We start from the raw sequence: 21,479 nt of genomic DNA on the forward strand, positions 1-21,479 counted from the left end.
GTATCGGTGAGGACTCGTCGTTTATGGACTCTGCTGTTGCGCCTCCTTGTGGCTCAAGAGCAGTCGCAGTGCTAGAAACTAACTTTTGGGGGAACGTAGAGGAAAAGTCAAAAGGTTTACAAAGAAAAATCTAATTTCCTTTCAATTGTGCAGATCAATCATTAGTATAACCACAGGACACACTGATTTAGGATGGGGTTTGTGGCTTGGGATAGAATAGGGAGTGATCTGCAGTAAGTAACCTTTAGAAAGACAATACAAGGACAAGACAGGACCCTTTTTAGCACACTGAGGACTATTTTATGAATGCAAAGACTGGAGGTTCTTGCCACTGGTGACCTCAAACTCAACCTACACTCTAATGTATTATACTTACCCAATGATTACTGGGCTTAGAAACCTGCACACCTGACAACCAAATCTCATTCGCTAATTATAAATTAACTACTCTTGTGATTCAAGCAATCTCCCGTCAGTGAATCAATACCCCAGGGAAGTGTTGACATCACAGAGCTGTTGCCAAGAGTGACAGGTGTTAACACTCATAATTACATTGTTATATCATTTTGGGAAGTTGAAACCTAGTGGTGACACAACCCTTTCCTGGCATATACATGCAAAACACTTAATTTATCTCTAATGCAATGGCCTTAACTTAGTTTGAAACTTAAAATAAATAATATACAAAACTGCCCTCCTGTGCTGTCACCCGTGCTTGAGAATTGAGAATGCACAATGAAGAATGATATCCTTAATTAGACTTGATATGTTTGTGTGACCCTGTACAGGCCATGCACTCTCACTCCACTCCACAGTCACTCTCAGATATCAAAGAAGGCCAGTAATACAGTGCTGACATGGCACCATGCAAAGTGATTTAGGTCCTGTTTATATCAAACTCACCGACAAGGAGTACTTTTCTTAACTGTGCCTCCTTCATGAACAGTGTAAACACAGAGTTCAAGATCTGGACCGAAGCCAGGCTGCCCTCATCCACCACAAAGACCTCCACCTCAGAAAACCTCCACGTAAAATCTTCTTGATAATCTTCAGATTCTTTTCTCCTTTTAGCCCTCTGTTTTTGATAGAGAGCATAACTCCAAAGCACCTGTCAGAAATAAACATTGGGATTTTATCTGACATCCACAGTGCTACAGTAGTGCATTACAGTACACATGCTTGAGTGTTTTTTGTAGTGGAAGTTTCCACTGCCTTATATTGTTTTCATTAGAAACAATTGTGTAGAACTGTGCCCCATCTGCACCATGAAACCAGTCAGAAAAGGTTTAACTTTCAACTTGGGGCAGCAGCCTTTGCATTGGATGATCATTAGGTAGCTTCCAATATCACAGCAAGTTGGAGAGACAGACTTCTGCCAACTTGAGTCTCACATTTATTTATTTTTCGATCTGCTGCTGCTGAAGAAAAATAACTGATTTCAAGTCAATCCCAGTAGCAGATGGAAACGCTTTGGAAGCTACATATGATGTGTGAAAATTGTTTAGACGTGCTGCTTAGACAAACAAAAGGGTGTACAAGTGAAATTGTAATGCATGTGCAATTCACTATTTCATATTTCCGAGTAATACTTTCTGTTTTGCACCTACCTGACCTATTGATTCTTTGAAATATTTGTCTGGCAATTTCTTCCGAGTCATTAGGCTCTCTACTGGCAAACATTTGCAATTTTTCTTCCAAATTTTCAAAATGTACTTTTTTAGCCCACTGTAAAAACATTCTTCTGTGATTATCATCAACATCACATTCCTTCAGGAATAAAGAGATAATGGATTGGTCTGTGTCTGTCCTCAAGCTGTAGGATGACCACTGCAGAAAGCTCTTGCTAATCCAACTTTCACTGATGCTTTCAGGTGCCACCAGGGTTCAGTGAGTTGAAAATGGCCGTATACGTTCAACACTTCCTTTTTATCCTGAAACAGAACTATACAACATGGTGTCTGGGTTAGAGGGAAATAGCCATGGCTTTAACCTCATTTACATAATGCCAAGTCCTGTACTATTACTGCTGATCACTTAGTAAGTACATTTATACTTGTGGGGAAGTAATTCTCTAACTTCATCTTGAATGCCCAAGTACAGAAGGAACTAAAGCTGTTTTCTGGGGGGCATAAAGTAAGGGAAATGGCATCTCTGATAGAATGGTATGTAAAATACATTCAATAGATTTGTGGAAAAAAAATCACTAATGTGGCTGCAAACTAGTTATTGTTTATTAGACTGTTATGAAAAGCACATGTTTTCTAACAATGATAAAGCTAGACGTTAACTTTTGTACTGGGCAATACCTGTAATGGAACTTGATGGAGAGAATCATAGGCTGCAGCTGTGTACAACATAAGACAATGGTCAGTTGAAAAGGGTGGAGGTGTATGCAAATAGTGACAATGTTTAAACCATTTAATGAAGGGGACTTTGTGAAAACCAACATTAATTAATTATTATTATTATTATTATTATTATTATTATTATTATTAATAATAATAATAATAATAATAATAATAATAATAATAATAATAATAATAATAATAATAATAATAATATAACTGTATAGGTCATTTACTTTTAGTCAAATTTTTGGTCTTAAAATACCAGTATGACCAGTATCATTGCTAATTTTAATATATGTTGTGGACCTCAATATGTCAAAGTTTTGTGTCACTAATCCAGCACACACCTAAAATGTCATTGACGTCAGTATTAGTTCAGTGTCCACACCCAATATAACCTCTGGCACCATTGCACATCTTAATTAAAACGTGATTCACCACAGCTTCTCCACAACCTGTCATAACACGCATGTGTGGGGTATCAACAGTATTACCACTCTCCTGTCCTGTCCTGTCAGCAAAAACTACTTACTACACACAGACGAGGTGAACTACCAAGACAGTAATGTCCTTTAGAACTTACATCGGGTTTATTGCGACTATAAACTGCTTACTACACACAGACGAGGTGAACTACCAAGACAGTAATGTCCTTTAGAACTTACATCGGGTTTATTGCGACTATAAACTGCTTACTACACACAGACGAGGTGAACTACCAAGATAGTCATGTCCTTCAGAACTTACATCGGGTTTATTGCAACTATAAACTGGTAAACAGTGTATCCCAAACATAGTAAATGTTCAATTTACGTTTATTTACCTGTGCAATGTTTTCCTTGCCTTCTGTTTATTAATTCTGAAAATTCCGCGGTCAACTAATATTTGTGGCGCCTTGGCAACCCCACAGGAAAGACGGTGCAGAACAGTATAAATTGAATCGAATAACACGTTTAGAATAGATGTCTTGATGTGTAACAACCTGGCTGGATTCGTAACTACCTACCGTAAACTGTCGTTGTGTTTTTATTATTGGTTAATTTACAGTTATGATGGCTAGTATAATAAGGAAGATCATTTGGTATTCAAACTCATGATTTTAATAATTACAGCTAGAACGTTTCGGCTCCCGCCTTCTTCAGATAACATGGGTAGCTAGGTAGACTGATGCTGTTAAATCATATAAATAAATACACTACTTTCAGCAGTCGCAATTTTTCAGGATTATTGCCTTGCTGTTGTTCATACACTACATATACCAAACAGTCTGTTATGAAAAACAAAAGTTTGACCCAATTCTATATTGACTTTTAATAGACTTGTACAGTAACATTTCAATTATATAATAATAATAATAATAATAATAATAATAATAATAATAATAATAATAATAATAATAATAAAGATATACACTATCTTAAAACGTCAACTGTTGTAGCAGAAAATGTGCTTTGAAATACAATTTAAATATGAATAAATTCGCACCAGCGGTAAGTAGCTACACAATGTAAATGCGTAACTGTCCGTTTCCCTTTCTCTAAATGCAGGGTCAGATAGAACCCATTGTGTTTTTACACGCCCTAGGATTAAACCAGTGGTAACAGCCCTTCTTACTGGGAGTGGAGGTTTTGTTTTGTTTGTTTTTTTGCGGGTAAGCTACCACCCCGAGGCTGCTTCCAGTAGAGTTTCTACTGGTTAAGAAGCACTGTAAACTGCAGGTAAGGGTACTTCTCAAAGTAGAATGGAAAGGCTGCGTACCCTCTCTCTGCCGGGCAGCAGAGGGCGCAATATGCTGGTATCTGCCCGATAAAACACTGCTCAGCTCATTGGGGTCGAGAAATTCCTCTTCGCAATTATTATCTTCCTCCACCTGTGGATCGGTCTCGTTTTCTGAGTTTTGAAGACCATGGTTTTTGTTAATATGAATCCTTCTGTAAGTCTATACATTTTACGCCGAGCTCCAACCTGTCTTGCCATTTTCAAACTGCAGGGATGACAAATTAATTACAAGCTGATCTGACGCACTCTTAGTCCAAAAAGCTAAAATCTTGGGAAATCGAAACTTTGGCTGGGATCAAAATAATGGGAGGTGCTTTTTGGTACCGCGAAAAACAACCAACCGAGAAACAAATAGAAATTTAATTGTGTCCTATCATGATTTAGTTGTTTCAAATGTCATATTGGCTGTCGTATGTGATACATTAAATTAAACCAGTATTTTTATTTTTTGTTTATTTTTTAGACAGGCGATTCTAAATACATCCGCCAGTATTATTTGTCATGGTTGCAATTTAAACCTGCCTCTCCTTACAGCCAGTTTACACACTCCTTCTAAACCCCGACCTCATGTCAGAGCGTCACGACTCAGCAAGTCAAAATGTGATACTGTACATGCTTGTGTCACTTGTTTTCATGCTCTTAAAATCACAGTTTGTCCTGACTGAAAGGGTTATGATATCAATAAAGAAAGGAAACCTTATTTTGATGTAATATTGCTTTAAAAAAAACACCAGCTGTCATTCATTCAGGTAAAATACAACATGCCATGAAAACTGGAGTTTTAACACACACGCGCGAGCATTTAGGATACAAATATGAAACAGATGAATACAAAAAACTATCATAGAAAAAATAATGCAGTAAATTACAAAAAAAACAACTATAATATATTAGTTGGAAAACACTAAATATTAATGTAAAAACACAATGTACATTTCAACCGGAATGTGTATTAAGCCTTAAGGTATAAGGGACATTATGTGTCCCACAATAAAATCAAATGATGATGCTAACTTTAATAGTTTTTCAATGAGGTGCACACAACAGGGTTTAAAATGTACCGACAGGTTGAATCTGGAGATTCCACATGGTCAGTTTCCTCGTGAACCTGAGTCATTCTTCATAATAACCGAATCTCTTCTGCACATCACCTTCACTCCAGGTCTGCTCGCAGCCCTAGAATCATGTGATGCCTTCAGGACACTTCATCCTTTACGCGGAGGTCTGCTCTCACTAAACGGAGGCATGCAGGGGGCGTATTCAGAAACAAATGAAGATGAAAAAAATATATGCCGATATATAATCTTGGTCGGAAACTCTATGGTTTGACGCAAGAGACGCAAAGCTTTTGTTGCCCCCTCCTGAAAAAACAGGAAGTCTGTCTGCGGATGTTGTTTGGGGAATCTTTGCGGCCCGGGTTTTTTGAAAATGACAGGGCGCAGAGCTGGAACAAGGGGAAACAGGACTTTAGTCGGGTATATTTTACCGAAAAAACAAGTACTAAGAGATGAAGGAGCGGAGTCGCTGTCGGAGCCGGAAGAGGACGACAACGAGCCGGAGTTTTTAGACTTCAAGGAGATGGTGCGCGTTTCATCGGGAGGGCAGCTGATCAAGTCATCCATTCCAGCGCGGAGAGAAGGTAAACAAGACTATGGATCGATACTGCAGTACTGTAGACTGAATGGCCAACATGCTTAATAATAATAATAATAATAATAATAATAATAATAATAATTCAATACTTAGGCTGCTAGTGTTTAGTACAAAAAAACAAACAAACATATTCTTCTGTCGACTTTTCTTAATGCTTCCTCTTCTGATTAAACAACGGGGAAGTGGAAGTTTCCTGGTTTTACTATGAGTTTAATGAGACACAGATGAGTTTGTTCTCTATTCACTGGGGCTAATCAAGCATACATTAAAACCTGTAATGGGTGAACTACGAACCTTATTATTATTGTTGTTATTATTATTATTATTATTATTATTATTATTATTATTTAGCAGAGCGCGTCACTGTGTACTGTAACTTGCCCTGGTTTCCTAGTAGTTCTAGAATGTGGTGTTCTAGTTCAAAAACAATACTGTATGGTAACACGCATTTTGTTTGTAGTAATTGTTGTTGTTGTTATTATTATTATTATTATTATTATTATTATTATTATTATTATTATTATTAGCCCTTATCCAAGGCGACTTACAGTTATTACAAAATATCACCATAGTATTGCCTTACAAAATATCGCAGCACAGAAAATCACATTACAGTTAAAAGCAGTTATAAAGTACAGTAAAATCAGTAGAAAATAAGATAAAATTCACAAAAGAGCAAAGTAAAAAACACAGTAAATAATTACATTTAAGAGCGAATTGGACTAAGAGCAGTAAACTTATAGTAAAAATATAATTACATACATTAAGAGCACAGTGTAAGTACAATGGATAAGAACAATTTCAAATGAGAGCAGTTACCAAAAACGTTCATATGGATAGTTATAAGAGTACAATCAAGTACATGATACAGGTGGTCAGGTACTGAACAGTCCTGATATGCATCGGTAGGTCGTTCTACCACTGAGGGGCGAGGGTGGAGAAGGAGCGGGCTCTGGAAACGGGGGAGCGTACAGCTAATCTGCCGGTGGTGGAAGAGCGAGCGGGCGGGCGGGCGGGCGGGGGGGGGGGCGGGCGGGCGGGCGGGGGGGGGGGGGCGAGAGGGGGTGTAGAGAGAAATAAGTCTGGAGATAGGAGGGAGCAGAAAGGTTGAGACAGCGATAGTCGAGTACAAGAGTTTTGAATTGGATGCGAGCAGTGGAGGGAGCGGAGCAGTGGTATAGCGTGGGAGAAACGAGGAAGGGAAAGATAAGGTGGGCAGCAGAGTTTTGAATGAGCTGGAGCGGACAGATAGCAGAGTCAGGGAGGCTGGCCAGGAAGGAGTTGCAGTTATCATGGCGGGATAGTACCAGGGCCTGAACTAGGAGCTGTGTGGAGTAGTTGGTGAGGAAGGGGCAAATTCTGCATATGTTGCTGAGGATGAAGCAACAGGAGCGTGCCAGAGTTGAGATGTGCTGAGAGTAGGAGAGAGAGGGGTCGAGGGTGACACTAAGGTTCTTGGTGGATGAGAAGGGAGAGAGAGTTGTGGATTCAAGAGGAATGGAGATAGAGAGATCAGCAGTAGGGGAGGAAGATGGGGAAGAAAAGGAGATCTGATTTGGAGAGGTTGAGTTTGAGATGATGCAAGTCTGTCCAGGAGGAGATGGCCGAGAGGCAGATAGAGATATGGGAGGAAATGCTGGAGTCGGAGGGGGGAAAAGAGAGAAAGATCTGGGCATCATCAGCATAGAAATGGTACGAGAAGCCATGGGAGGAGATGTGGGGACCCAGGGAGTGGGTGTCGAGAGGAAACGAGGGGTCCCAGGACTGAGCCTTGGGGGACACCTGTCGAAAGAGAGCAAGAGGCAGAGGGGTGAGCCATGCCAGGACACCTGGTACGTGCGATCAGCGAGGTAGGAGGAGAACCAGGCAAGAGCAGTGCCAGAGAGTCCCAGGTCAGCGAGGGAGGACAGGAGAATAGAGTGGTCAAAGGCAGCAGAGAGGTCGAGAAGAATTAGGACAGAGGAGAGGGAGGCAACAGAGACTAGAGAGTTAGTGACGGAGAGAAGAGCAGTTTCAGTGGAGTGTGCTGGGCGAAAACCAGATTGGAGGGGTTCGAGCCGAGAGTGTGCATTCCTGGTTTTAGTATGAGTTTATTAGGACACACATGAGCTTGTTACCTATGCACTGGCGATGGATAAAGCTTGTAGTAAAACCTGAAATGTCTGAAACCGCTAAGAAATAGTTTTATTTCCATCCCTGAAGTCATTGATTTGAGGGGGCTAGAGAAGCCCCCTTAGTCCACTTTTGCTGGAATGACCCATTACTATATTGTGTCTAATTTTTTTCTTCTTTTTTTTTTTTTTTTTTTTAACCTTGCTATATTTTGTTCAGGGCTGGAAATAAGACTCCCATTCTTGTTTTTACTGTGAGTTTAATAACCAAGGCTTGTTACCTATACACTGTGCCTAATTAAGCTCATAGTAAAATGTGAAATGGCTGAACCTGCTATGCAGTAGGAGTCTTATTTCCATCCCCGTTGTTGTCAGTTGATTTTCAGGACTTGAAATCTGAGTGGAAGTACAAGCTGGTTGGCCGGTTTTCTCTTTCTGACCCGTGGTGGGAGGTGACAGCTCCAGTGCAAGGAGGAGGAGGGCGGTCCAAGCTCTTCCTACAGGGGTTCCCTTCTTACAGCCTGCGGACCGACCTGGGGGACAACCCCAAATCCGTTATTGCGCTGTTCCTCAAGGAGTGTGGTGTGGTCGCGGAGCACGTCACGCAGTTTATGGAATGGGTCCCTGCGTCGAGCAGGCTGGATTTTTCAAACTTGTACGACCTGTTGAAAGATTTTGCTGATGAAGAGTACAATCACTCTGATACTGTTGCGTCAGATATAATCTCAAGGATCAGTCTCTCAGGTACATGCGTTTTTTCTCTTCTGTAAGCCGTTAAAGATGCCAGCGCTGTCTCTAGACTGTCTGGGAAGAGCAGGAAACACATTTTCATAATCTCCGTTGACCACTATCTTCATGTCCTTGTTTTTACTAATTTCATTTCTAATAGTTATCTATACAAATTAAAACAATCAAAATCAAATGCAAATCCAGTTTGCATCCAAGTTTTCAGCGAGTTTTACAGCATTGTGTTCCTGTTGGAGATGTAATTTCACAGTGGCCTGAGGTGTTTGGTACTACAGTTGCTGTTCTTAAGACAGACTCCTCGTCTTCCTTTTCTTCCTATAAAACTTCAATGGGCACAGCACTCTTAAGAAAAAAAAGTATTGTGGTATGTCTGTTCTTATCCTTTTTTAGGGGGGTTTGTACTTTTAAAATATCACCTTCAAGTTGTAGATACTCTTTCCTTACAGTCATTTAAAATACACACCTACAGACTTTAGTTTTTTCTTTCCCGTTCTAATTGTTGTGAATTTGTTTGATGTCAGATGCAGGGAAAGCTGTACTGGTAGCCTCACAATACCCACTGGTAATGAGGTACGTGCCCACGCTCGTGCCACGTCAGTTTGAGAATTTGTTAAAGAAGTACGAGGGGGTGCAGAGCGACGGCAGGGGCGAGGACGGCACAGGGACATCTGTCCTGGACAAGCTGGAAGAGGTGCTCAGGAAAGATGTTTGGAAGCTGGGGTTCAGTGTAGTAAGTACGCTGTAGCTTTTGTGTGGCGTGGACAGTAGAGTGTTAGAAGTGAAGTAGTCATGTGTACGTGCAAAACCAAGAATACACTGTCGATAAAATGACTCCTCCCCCTGTTAATGGGTTGTTGCTTTCTTTTAATTCTGATGGGAAAGTAAGACATGTATATTAAAGGTGTAATAACCAGAGCTTTAATTGTGAAGTGAAATCAAAAAAATAATAAAATAATAATTGAATTTAAAATTGTAGAAATACAAAAAAAAAAAATCCTCAAATGAAATCTATACTGTATAGTCAGATCTTAATACAGAGCAAATATGTCAGTAGCTGTACGTAAAATACAGTTTATCAAACTGTTACATGTGACATTTCATAAGTGTCGCCTCTGATGTGTGTGATCATGTCGCCCCACAAGAGGCAGTCTTTCTAGGACTCCACCAGGGCCTTAAACTCACTACATATTTCAAAGATCACTTTAAACAGAGCTATTTAAAATAGCCTATATAATTCTTGCTAGTAACCTGATCTTTTCCTCTAGATGACCTTTAGGGATCTTGGCCTAGTGCACTGCGAGGCTACCTTGGAGGCATTCCGCCAGTGTGACTTGCTCCAGAAGATCCCTGAGCTGCAGCACCACGCCCTGCTGCTGTACGATGAGCTGAAGCGCTCCAGCAGGGAGTGGGGCCACACCTACATCAGCGTGGAGAACCTCACCAGAGCCCTGAGGCACATTCCCGCTGAGAAGACCTGGGAATCCCTCGAGTTTCTGAAGGACGAAAAAGTGGTGGTGCAGGAGAGCAAGAGGGTCTTCCTCAGACACCTCTATCAGTACGAGAAGGGGATCGCCGAGTGCGTTGAGAAGCTGGCGAGGATGCCCCCCTGGTGCATTGACCTGGATGTGAAACAGGTCCTCCGGGACGCCCAGATTAATAGGATGGCCGTAAAGGCACATAGGAATGGAAACGAGAGCGGATGCGATGATTTAACTGAGGATGGTGCTGTGAATACAGATTCCGTCCATTTGGAGCACAGCACTGTCAACGGTCCAGGGACCGACCCTGAAGACCAGTGTGAGGACAGCGACTGCAGTGTTGAACTGGATCCCGATCAGGTGAAAGCTGCCGAAATGATGTGTGCCAATCCCGTAACCGTGATCAGCGGGAAAGGAGGCTGCGGCAAGACCACCGTGGTCAGTCTGATCTTCCAAGCGGCCGTGAAGAGTCTCCACAGAGAGGAGGAGGAGGAGGTGCAGAGAGCCTGCAAGGACTTTGAGAACGACCTGAGTGCCTCGGAAGACTGGGACACGTTCACACAGAACCCCAGCCAGCCTCAGGAGCAGAGCGCCCAGGACTCAGGCCCAAAGAAGCCTCTGGAGGTTCTCCTTACAGCCCCGACCGGGAGAGCTGCGTCCCTGCTCCAGAAACGGACGGGATTCGAGGCGTACACGTTGCACCAGGTGGGTTTTGCTCAATGACATTCTTTAATGGAAGGTAAAGGGAGGGATTGCATCAGAATATAGGTGGACACTGGTATACGTCAGTGGTGCTCACTTGCAGCTGTTTCATTCCAGTCCAAAACAGGGCTTTGTTCCTACAGTACCAGGTCCTAAATTTTAAAGGTTTATGGCGGTGCCATAGCTATACTTCATACTGGCTAAGGCGCTGCCATAATTTTTTATTTAATCCAGGCCTGGGTCTAAATCTACTAAATTGAATAACTAAGTTCGACCTGGTTGTTCAGTTCAATAGTTCATGACACAGTTGGAATAATGTCCTGGACTGGAATGCATTGAAAGATCCGCAGGTTAGAGCCACTGGTCTACATCATTAAACTACCCCAAAGCTCAGCACAATTGCCACTGAGCATCTTTACAGGCAGATTCAAAAGGAGAGACCAGGGATTGAGCAAGCATGCAAACTGAACTGCCTCTGTGCCCGATTAAAACAACACCAGCACTGTGTGTGTGAGTGTTGTTGAATCCAGTTATAAAGGACTGTCTGGGTATCTAAAAATGTATTGAGTACTGTACTGTATGTTTTCATGTGTCAAACTGTGCATTCTTTCCAGGTGCTATGGAGTTACATGAACGTGGAGAAGAATGAAGAAGGCAACCCTTTGAACTGGAAGTTCAGTGCAGTGCGGATATTTGTGGTGGATGAGGGCAGCTTGGTCTCTGTGCAGATCCTTTACTCTGTGCTGAGCATGCTGATGAAGCACGCTCAGCTGAGAAAGCTAGTTATTCTGGGTGAGTTTAATAGACTCGGTTCTTTTCCCCCACTTTGATGTCCTTTAGCATAATTATATCTGTGATGGTTTCCCTTCAATAATAGGAAAAAAAAAGAATTGAATTATTAACTGTGCCAATTTCCAGTCTACTCAAGCTAGACACTCTGACATATTCATGTATAGCACAGTGCACTTTCAGAGTGCTTGAATGATAGGACTTAATTACCAGAATCATTTCCCTAGGACACAAGTGTAATGGCTTTTGCAACAATGAAACGCTGTGTGCATGTGGAAGCATTTTGAGGGGAAGGGCTATTGAAATACCCAGGTATAGGGATGATATTTGATTTTTTTTTTTTTTTAACAATTTACTGGATTAAGACTGAGTTGGAATATACTTAGTGGATTGATGGTATTTTTAGCACTGTGTTAAAGTAATGTAATGGTGTGTGGTCTGTGTCGCTCGTTGATTTCTTGGTAGGTGATGTAAGGCAGTTACCCAGCATTGAGCCCGGTAACACTCTGGCTGACATGTTCAACAGCCTTTATGAAATCAGATGGGCCATAGAAATGAAAAAAAACCATCGAGCCGAGTCGCAGGTCATTGTGGATAATGCTGCAAGGTACGTATTAGACATGAGGCAGGATACGTTACACAAGGGGTCCTATTGGGAAGAAAGTGACAGCTTAGAAGTAGCAAGAAGCGATCAAGTTGGAGCAAAGAGTTGTTACATTGTTCTTGTGAGTCGCTTCTTTCTAGTTGTTTACCATTACAATGACTTTATTCCTCTCTTAAAAATCAAACCAACAAGTCTTACTTGATTAATCGTACATGTCTCCTTACCGAGTATGAATATTTGTGAAGGGACACATTACTAACTAAAACAAATTGTTGTGGGCAGTCACGTGACAATAGAATCACCTTTGTTCTCTAAACGTTTTAAAGCTTAGGATTTTTTTCCTATTGCAAAAGTCACACAGTAATTGCGGTGAAATTCAATGCACTTGCAGGGAAAGCTATAAGTCAAGTAGACAAGCGTTCCGGCTTGTGCCTTCACCAGAGGTTGGCAGGAAGAGAATGTTATTTCAAAAACCTCACGAAGCACAGATTATGAACAATACCATAACACTGACGAATGCATTAGTCAAAACATTTTTCCACTTGACTTTTTTTTTTTTATATATAAATTTATTCATTGCCAATTATTTTTTATTATTTTCTCCCAATTTAGAATGGCCAATTATTTTTTAAGCTCAGCTCATCGCTACCACCCCTGCGCTGACTCGGGAGGGCGAAGACGAACACACACTGTTTATTATTTTATTCATTATGCATTATTTTATTCCTCTGAAAATTTGCCTTGCTACAAAACTAGTTTCTTAGTTTTATGATAGTGTGTGTAGAGTTAAAGAGCTGGGTATCCCCCATAAACAACAGCACATGTTCCCAGTCTGTGTGCCACTTTATTGAGATGGGACATTAACTATTAGTGTTGGTGAAATCAGCATCCATAATCCAACCTTCCTCAATGACTGCATAGTATTTCAATGTGAATGTTCTACTTTAAAAACATTATGCATTCCCCTTTGGTTTTGCTCAGGCAAGCCTGCATGTAAACTCCATCTTAAGGTAAATTTATGTTTCGATTATTCTTACTGGACAATCGTTAGGTGTTGTTTTTATTGGGTTTGAAAAGACTAGAGATGAAAAGAAAAACGGTAGTCTTTGGTAGAAGCAAGTACAGTCAGAAGGCAAAATCAATTTTTAAACAAACTTACTGAAGTTGTATAATTCTTAAGCTTTAAAAGAAAAAAAAAATAGGTATTTGCGGCTATTCATTCAGTTATATAGTTGTCTCTTCTTCCCTGGGCTCTTTTGAGAACTCCCTAAACAATCGTCATGGCTCTTCTAGCCAATGTTGGACAGTTCCGCTCCAGTTTATTAATTGCTGAACCAAGCATCAGTGCCACACCACTAAGCTGCTTCATAATCATAAACCAGATTGCACCTGTGGAACCCTTAGAGAGTGTCTCCATTCTGTGGTTGTAGGATTGCTGATAACGGGTTGAAGGGCTGCTATAAACCCCTTGATTTCGATGCAGTGCTGGCTGTGAGTGGGAGTGGCTCTGCTGTGTCAATGCCCTCCCCAGACAAGAGGTTTATTCTGCTAACCCTGACAGACAGCAGCTTTGGTGAGTAGTTTATTGCAAGCAGCTAACTCCCCTTGGGACAGGTTGATAGTGTGTTATGGTCGCCCTTTTCAAAGTGCACTGTGCCCGACGTGATAACCAAGATTTTATTACAATTGTTAGAAGATCTTCCAATAGGGATACTGGGAACTAGAGGGATTTGTTTCTATTAATATATTGGAAATGTTTATAACTAATCAGAAAAGCCCTAATAAACTCCCAACTATTAACACCCCCATTGGAAACTTTTCAGACTTCTTGTTTTGTACATCCCTGATATTATCCCTGCTCCTTTTACATACTGTTTATCTGCGCTTTCAACTTACTCTACACTTTAACAATCATTTTGTCTTTTAGAGCTTCAGGATGCAATCAAATTACTTCTGGAGTCAGCCCCAGGACTAGAGGATGATAACTGTTCACAGTTCATTGCATTCAGAAGGTAAAAATCATTCTACTCGGAGTCATAATTAGGAAAGTTTATTTTTGTTTTTTATTACTCAAGAGCACAATGCATCTCTGCATTTGTAATCCTCGGTCAAACCCTACTGAAATGAAACTTGTGTTCTCCCGGTTGTGAGAGTAGACCTTCTAAGCTCTTCCTTTACACCATATGAAAGCTTGAGAACAGATGACCTATCAGACTCCTTCACAATCAGAGTGACAGCTATGGAGAATACACAATGCAAAGTCTTTAGAACTAGTAGGAAAAAATGGGAAATCAGTCTGGCTTGGTTTGTTTTTTTTCATGACGATTTGAAAAGCATAACTATTTTATGCTTGTATACCCTCTATCTATATTTGTGGATACAGTAAAGCAAGGTTCATGGTCCAGAGCCCATGAATTACTCATGCAGAAGTCTGATCTGTTAAGCCCAGGTTTAGCAGGATCCTGGTCGTACAGTTGCCTTGATGCCTTCCAACAATAAATAAATACTATAAATCACAATATGCCACAACAGATTATATAAACATATTAAATATGTTAATGCCAGCTTTTTGTCTTTTATTTAGATTTAATGACTTACAATTTGTTTTATCAAGTTGAGAGTATACTTTCTCTCGCACTCTTTGTATGCCTGACAAAGCAAAGAGTGCATGAGAAATCCACTCTCTACTTGATTAGAGGTAGCCACTGAACACTTAGAAACATACAGTATAAAGCAGGGCTGCCCAAAAGATGGCTTGTATTGTATCTGGCTCATTGAGCTCCACAATACAGCTCTTTCTAAAAAGTCTGCAAGATTCAAGTACTATCAAAAAGTCTTAGCTATTCAGTCCGCTTTTTAGTAGACTAAACTTTTTTCTTTTTTTTTTTTGTATGGGAATTGATGTGGCTCTATGAACAATAATGCTGATCACCTCTGTTTTTATGAATATTTAAAAAATGTCTTATCGAGAAGACAAAAAGCATGTCAGGATGAAATGAACCTTTTGCTATTACTGTTTAAAGAAATGCATTTCTCTTTCATTGCAGGAAGGATTGTGAATTAATAAATGAGCTTTGCTGCAAGCATTACTCCAACCACTTAACCAAGTAAGGTGGAACTCGTCCCTATTGTTTTAAAATATAAATATCTCAAAACTGTAAAATACATGCCCATCTGTCTTCAAACAAGGTCCAGGGGCGTATTCTGGGTATTCAGATTTGTATGTGCTTTCAGACTTTTTTGTCATGGCAATATATTTCTTTTTTGTGTTGTTCCATCCCCTTGGAGGAATTGAGCAGCTGTTCAAATGGTTTCCTCTTAAAATACATTTGAGAATGGATACATGTGGATGAGCAGATCCAACCTGTCAGTAAATTCTAAACCCTGTTTCGTGCACCTCATTGCAAAAATAAGAAAGCTAGCATCACTTTATTTGTGGGACAATATGTCCCTTGTACCTTCAAGGGTTAAAGGATATATTTTTGCATGTAAATATCTGTCGTAATTGCACCCCCTTAATCATAACTTTTTTTTTTGCAAAGCCTCATTGACCATCATTTCTGTAGGTGGAACGAGATATCCATTAATAGTTCCTGCAGGGAACTATTAGCAGTAGTAGGGATTTGTAAACTATACAAATAAGTGATACTACGACCCTTGAGTAACGTCCTGTTTCAAACCTGATAAAGATATGAAAATCAAGTTTCATAGACTGGTTTCAATGGGACAGACTGAAACTGACATTAGTTAAACCCAAACTAAGAACACAACTCTAGTGTTTCCCACTGGCAGGTTTGCAGGAAGAGTAGAGTGGTTATAGAAGCAGTTTATACAGATAAAGTTCTCATGAAGGGTTGTATCACTTTGGATCAGGTTTAAAGAATGTAATTCTGAGCAATGTATCGCGTACAAATTCTGTCAAGTTGTAAATAGGGTAGCAGTCAACATGAATCACCATAAAGCACAGCAATTTGTTTTTGAAGCAGTTCTCAATTTAAAAACATATAGATAGATAGATACTTTTTTTTTTTTTTTTTTAGAAACCACAAAAATAAGCAAGTATTCCAGCCTCGTGACAAAGTTTGTTGCACAAAAAACGGAAACGTTTTGGAACGGACAAAAGAAAAAGAGCTCAACATGAAAATAGATGAAAAGAGCAAGGAGTCTGTCCGGCTTTGTAACGGGGAAATATTCTTCATTACGGAGGTACGTGTGCATGGGGATATCGTCTATGCTGTGAAACAGTCAAAGGAAGAAACATCAAAGCTTATAGCTCTGGATATTCTTTTGAGTTTAAAAATACATAATTCAATGTGCAGGCTTTGGCAATGACTGAAGTTTTATACCTGTCTAATCCAACCCCTCTACAAACCATCATTCTGTATAATTCGTCATGATGTTTTAATCCCGACCAAATCCTTATAGAAATGAATGGTGCGATCCCCTCTACAATCCAAAACCTGTATATTCTGCAATCCAGTAAGTGTTGTCTGCATAAATATGATTGTGCAGTCCTGCACAAGGGTGTTGCGTGAATATACCTACACTATTGTGTGTACTGTAATATAGTTTAAGTGTTCAGGTAGTTTATCAATGATACCTATTTTCTTGGGGTACAGCATTAGATTTTACAGTACCTCTAATCCAGCCCACTGTATAATCCGGCACAATTTTCTAGGTTTTAATGTACATCGTAGTAATACAGTGAGGCCAGGTGGATTCAAGCCACACTACAGTATTTGTATCTGATAGATGTTTTAGGTAAAGTCAGATTTGTTCTATATCTGATTATGTATTTATGGTTTTTGTTGCTTGTTTGAGTTTTTTAAATGGTTATTGCAAAGGATGAAGAAAAAGACAAGAAGCGATACCTGACATTAGATGACAGAGATGGGCGGCAGGTGTGCGTCTCCTTCAAAGAGTTGCAAAAAGAGTGCAGGCTGACTCATGCCTGGGCCAGAACCATCCACACTTTCCAGGTACGAAATGCACCCTTTGAACCCGTTCACCTCTGGACTGTGCTTCAGATGTAAGAGAAAAGCCTGCCATATCATTGTCAAGAGAGCAGAGGGCAGCGGTGCACAGCTCTGGCCCTCCACAGACCAGGATTTTATTCCAGATAGGTCCTGGATTATTGGATCATTGAACCTGCTATGGGTCAGTTAACTCGCTTAGCACCTAATTTGGAACAGAAGCCCAGAGTGGTGCCCCTGTGTGTGGCGCCACCATAGGCAGCCAGGAGGGTTTATGTTGTCAATGATTCACATTTTACAGAACCCTAATATGCCGTACATCACCAATTGTCTTTCTTTTACTGGTGTCTTCAGAACTACTGTAACTAATACTGTACATTTCATTTAAACTAAACTTGGTCCCAGGGTTGGGGTCACATTTTTTTTCCCCATTCCAATTCCTCTTTAAAATCAATTCCCATTCCCTTTTATTTAATTCCCTTGGGATTGATTCAAAGGGAATTGGAAACCCCAACCCTGCTTGGTCCGGTAGATACTTGTATTACTTGTACTGTAACACTTGAAATGTATTTGCTTACGATTGTAAGTCGCCCTGGATAAGGGCGTCTGCTAAGAAATAAATAATAATAATAATAATATACAGGAGGTTTTACAAATACATTTATTGTTTTTGTGGCTTGGTTTAGACAAACAACCCTTGAGCCAGATTCTTTTTTTTGTAAACCATTATTTGTTGTGGAACCCAAACAATCCTCAGTGTTTATGTATGAGATAGAGCTGTGTTGTAGTAGTGCTTTATTAGATCACTGTCTGGTTTTGGACTACCTAATGTAACCTTAGCAAAGGTAGTAGTAATATTAGTGGTAATTGGGAATTGTGAAACCAGACCTCATGTTTTCAGTCTGTTGTACGTAACAGAATATTCAACTTTGGATTCTGTTTCCAAGTAAATACCTGTTGTTATAGTTCACCCTTGAAACACAGATGCTTTTGGCTTGTTTGGCTACTGTGCAGATTTGCCCAGCACTGGCTGACAAAAGTGCATGCATAGTATTGACTCATTAAAATTTTCACAAACTACTTAATTAGTGATATGCAAATCTAGTCCTGCAGACTAACAACTGTTTTTCTCATTAGGGCTCTGAAGCCGAGACGGTGGTGTATGTCCTCGGCCCTGCCGGTAGACAGAACTGGCAGCACGTGTACACAGCCGTGACCCGAGGGCGCAAACGAGTCTATGTGGTCGCTCAGAAAAGCAACCTCATCAAAACCGTCGAATCCAAAAGCCCCAGACGCAACACCCGTCTGAAAGAGCTGATCCGGGAGAGGATGACCAGGGGCAGGAGGGAGGGGTGTGGCGATCTGCTGAGCCAGGGACAGGGATCCTCCACACAGACTGCCTCCCAGCTGCAGCCAAAGCCAGCCACAGGGCTCGGGGCCTGGTCTTACACACAGTCCACTCCTGAAGCACATCCCAGAAACCATGCTGGCATGGCCTTCTCCGCTACCCCCCTGTTCCAAAGAAACGTCAGTGGGGAGAAGCAAGGAACAGACATGGAGACTGGAGATGCCGCTCTCTTAGATGATGTCACTTTTTCACAAGCGTACACCTGGTCCCCAATGGACTCTCTAAACATGTCTTCTTCACCTGCTGAAGAAGAGGAGCCCCTTCAAATGAGCTCTCCGGATTCTGAGGTTCGGGCCGGTGGTTCGGACCAGGGGAGCACTTCTGTGGAAACGGTGAACTGTGAAGGACTTGCTTCTTCAAGCTATTCTTCTGGCAGTAAAAGGCAAAGCTGCTCCACTGACCAGCACGAGACTCCTACAAAGCATCCCAAAGTAAGAGCTGTGCAGTCAGTACTCAGACAGGCTTGATACGCTTCCCATGTGGAAGTCTTGGAAACCAGATCATATTTGGGGATTTACCACCAGGTCAATTGTATCCTCTAGATTAGAACTGTGTCTGCTGGTTTTCATTCAAACTGAGCTCCCAATTTTAACTTGACTCTTAATTTTACTGATAATTATCTTAATTAGACCTTTTTAATTGTTTTCAGCAGATTTCAAGTTACTTATAAAATGTCATAGCTAACGTTTAACTCTGCAACTGTTTAACAGTTGAAAACAATTAAAGGTCTAATTAAGCAAATTATCAGTTCAATTAAGGGTCTCTAAGTAATTGAGAGCTCAGTTGGAATGAAAACCACCAGACACAGGGGGTCCTCAGGACCAGGGTTGAGAAACACTGCTCTAGAACATCTACAAAAAAGCAGGCACAATTTTGGCCTGTCACCTCATGGCAAGAATGGTGTAATAGTGGTTCCTTGCTTATTACAGCAGCCTATGGCACTGGTTCCCAAACTGGGCCTGCATATATTGTTCCATGTTACAACAAAAGGGTCAGAGTTGACTAACGTCATGGGTGAGCTTTTGAGAGAAAAAAAATAAAAGTGCAATGACCTTGTGCTGGGCTCCTGTATTTCTTAGGCATTAGGAACAACAGTGTAGCAAGTAGTGTTGATTTTTTTTTTTTTTTTAATTCAAATGTATTTTCCAATTGATATGAGCCCTCTGAAAAATCGAGTTGACTGCATCAGATTTTATTGTAATATGTATATGCGGTAGAAATAAATACAGTAACACATGGACTAGAAAGGAATATTGCATGCATTGCTACTGTATTAACCTATGTCTTCTTGTTGATGTTTTTTTTTTTGTTATTCACAGGTCCTGTTAGTTGAATCTCCCCTGGGCTGCTCCAAACTCCAGAGCCTGTCTCTAAATAACCCTCGTCCGGCCACAGGATCCAGACAGCTGTTCCATCCCGCTCCCCTCTGAACAGCCCTCACCCAGCCACAGGACAGGACCCAGGCAGCTGTTCCATCCCGCTCCCCTCTGAACAGCCCTCCCAGCCACAGGACAGGACCCAGGCAGCTGTTCCATCCCGCTCCCCTCTGAACAGCCCTCACCCAGCCACAGGACAGGACCCAGGCAGCTGTTCCATCCCGCTCCCCTCTGAACAGCCCTCACCCAGCCACAGGACAGGACCCAGACAGCTGTTCCATCCCGCTCCCCTCTGAACAGCCCTCACCCAGCCACAGGACAGGACCCAGGCAGCTGTTCCAACCCGCTCCCTCACACTGACAATCCCACATGAGTGTTTTATCACTTTAAGGAATGTGCAGGAATGTTGGAATAATGAAAGGCATATATACTGTACTGTAATACAGTACAATACCGTCGGTTGGTGTTTCCGGTCTGAGTTATAATGATAAAGCTCAGAGATGAAGTTCATCTTGATCTACTTATTTTGTTTCCCAGGTAACGTCACTGGAACCATTTTCAGGAATGAAGCAGCAGATTTAAAATGTAGCTTGATATTGGGTGAACAAAGCCCCTGCATATATTATAACTAAAGTAGTGGTTTATTTCAGGCGTAAGGGCAACAATTATAACATCATTTTTTACACTGTGTAAGTTTCTGTAAACACGCTGTAAGTATAAATATATGTGATAATAGAATTCAGTTTTGCACTACAATGACGTGCCAATTTGTATAATAAGAAATAAACTAATTTTATACACCTTTATACCATTGTGTATTTTATTCCCCTCCCCATACAAAGGTTTACAACTGTAGGAATTCCCAGTTCTACACAGACGATAAATATCATGCTACCAAAGTATTCCATTTGTACAAAAATACTTTACAGTCTGTAATACTCGTTCATTAAAAATAAAGATACAATATCTAAGGGACTTGAATGAGAAACCGATTGTTTTAAAATGTTATCTTCAATTTTATATGGGTACCTAATCATTTTCATTGGCAGTGCTGAATTCCAGTTTAATGTAAAACAACCGTAGAGAGATAGATAGACAGACACAAACACACGCTATTAACAGCAGCCCTGTTCTTTTTGTCCTGTACAGTAGGTAAGGAGAAGAATTATTAGAAGGTGCAAGAGCAAGTTAGCTATATACAGTGCTGTGAAAAAGTATTTGCCCCGTCTGATTTTCTGCATTTTTGCACATTTTTCACATTGTATTTGGTCAGATTTATTTGTGGGTTGTAGTATTATAGTTTGGTGCTTCTTTCATTTGTTTGGTGTGCAAGGTAATCAAACATGCAATCTGCAGGTGTGAAAAAGTTATTGCCCCCCCCACTAGTTAACTCAACCCAATTAAAGGGATAACTAGGGTCAGCTGTTTGAGTACTTTGGTTAACAACCAGGCCTGATTTGGGCCAGCCCTGCCCAATATAAATCTGACTAACTTTGGCCCTTACCATCAGA

General features: G+C 40.8%; 1 protein-coding gene across 1 annotated transcript; it reads left to right on the top strand.

The window, feature by feature from the left end:
• The first annotated feature begins 5,429 nt into the window (after positions 1 to 5,429).
• helb (helicase (DNA) B) lies at positions 5,430 to 21,381 on the top strand. The gene is made up of 13 exons (XM_034032254.3): positions 5,430 to 5,766; positions 8,267 to 8,635; positions 9,160 to 9,368; positions 9,904 to 10,821; positions 11,433 to 11,610; positions 12,073 to 12,214; positions 13,642 to 13,784; positions 14,139 to 14,223; positions 15,259 to 15,318; positions 16,252 to 16,417; positions 17,056 to 17,190; positions 18,322 to 19,023; positions 19,912 to 21,381. Exons 1-13 carry the CDS (start codon positions 5,556 to 5,558, stop codon positions 20,020 to 20,022), a joined length of 3,429 nt encoding a protein of 1,142 aa, XP_033888145.3. The 5' UTR covers positions 5,430 to 5,555; the 3' UTR covers positions 20,023 to 21,381.
• Positions 21,382 to 21,479: the final 98 nt, after the last annotated feature.

Source organism: Acipenser ruthenus, chromosome 14, assembly GCF_902713425.1.
Source record: "Acipenser ruthenus chromosome 14, fAciRut3.2 maternal haplotype, whole genome shotgun sequence".
NCBI classification, from domain to species: Eukaryota; Metazoa; Chordata; class Actinopteri; order Acipenseriformes; family Acipenseridae; genus Acipenser; species Acipenser ruthenus.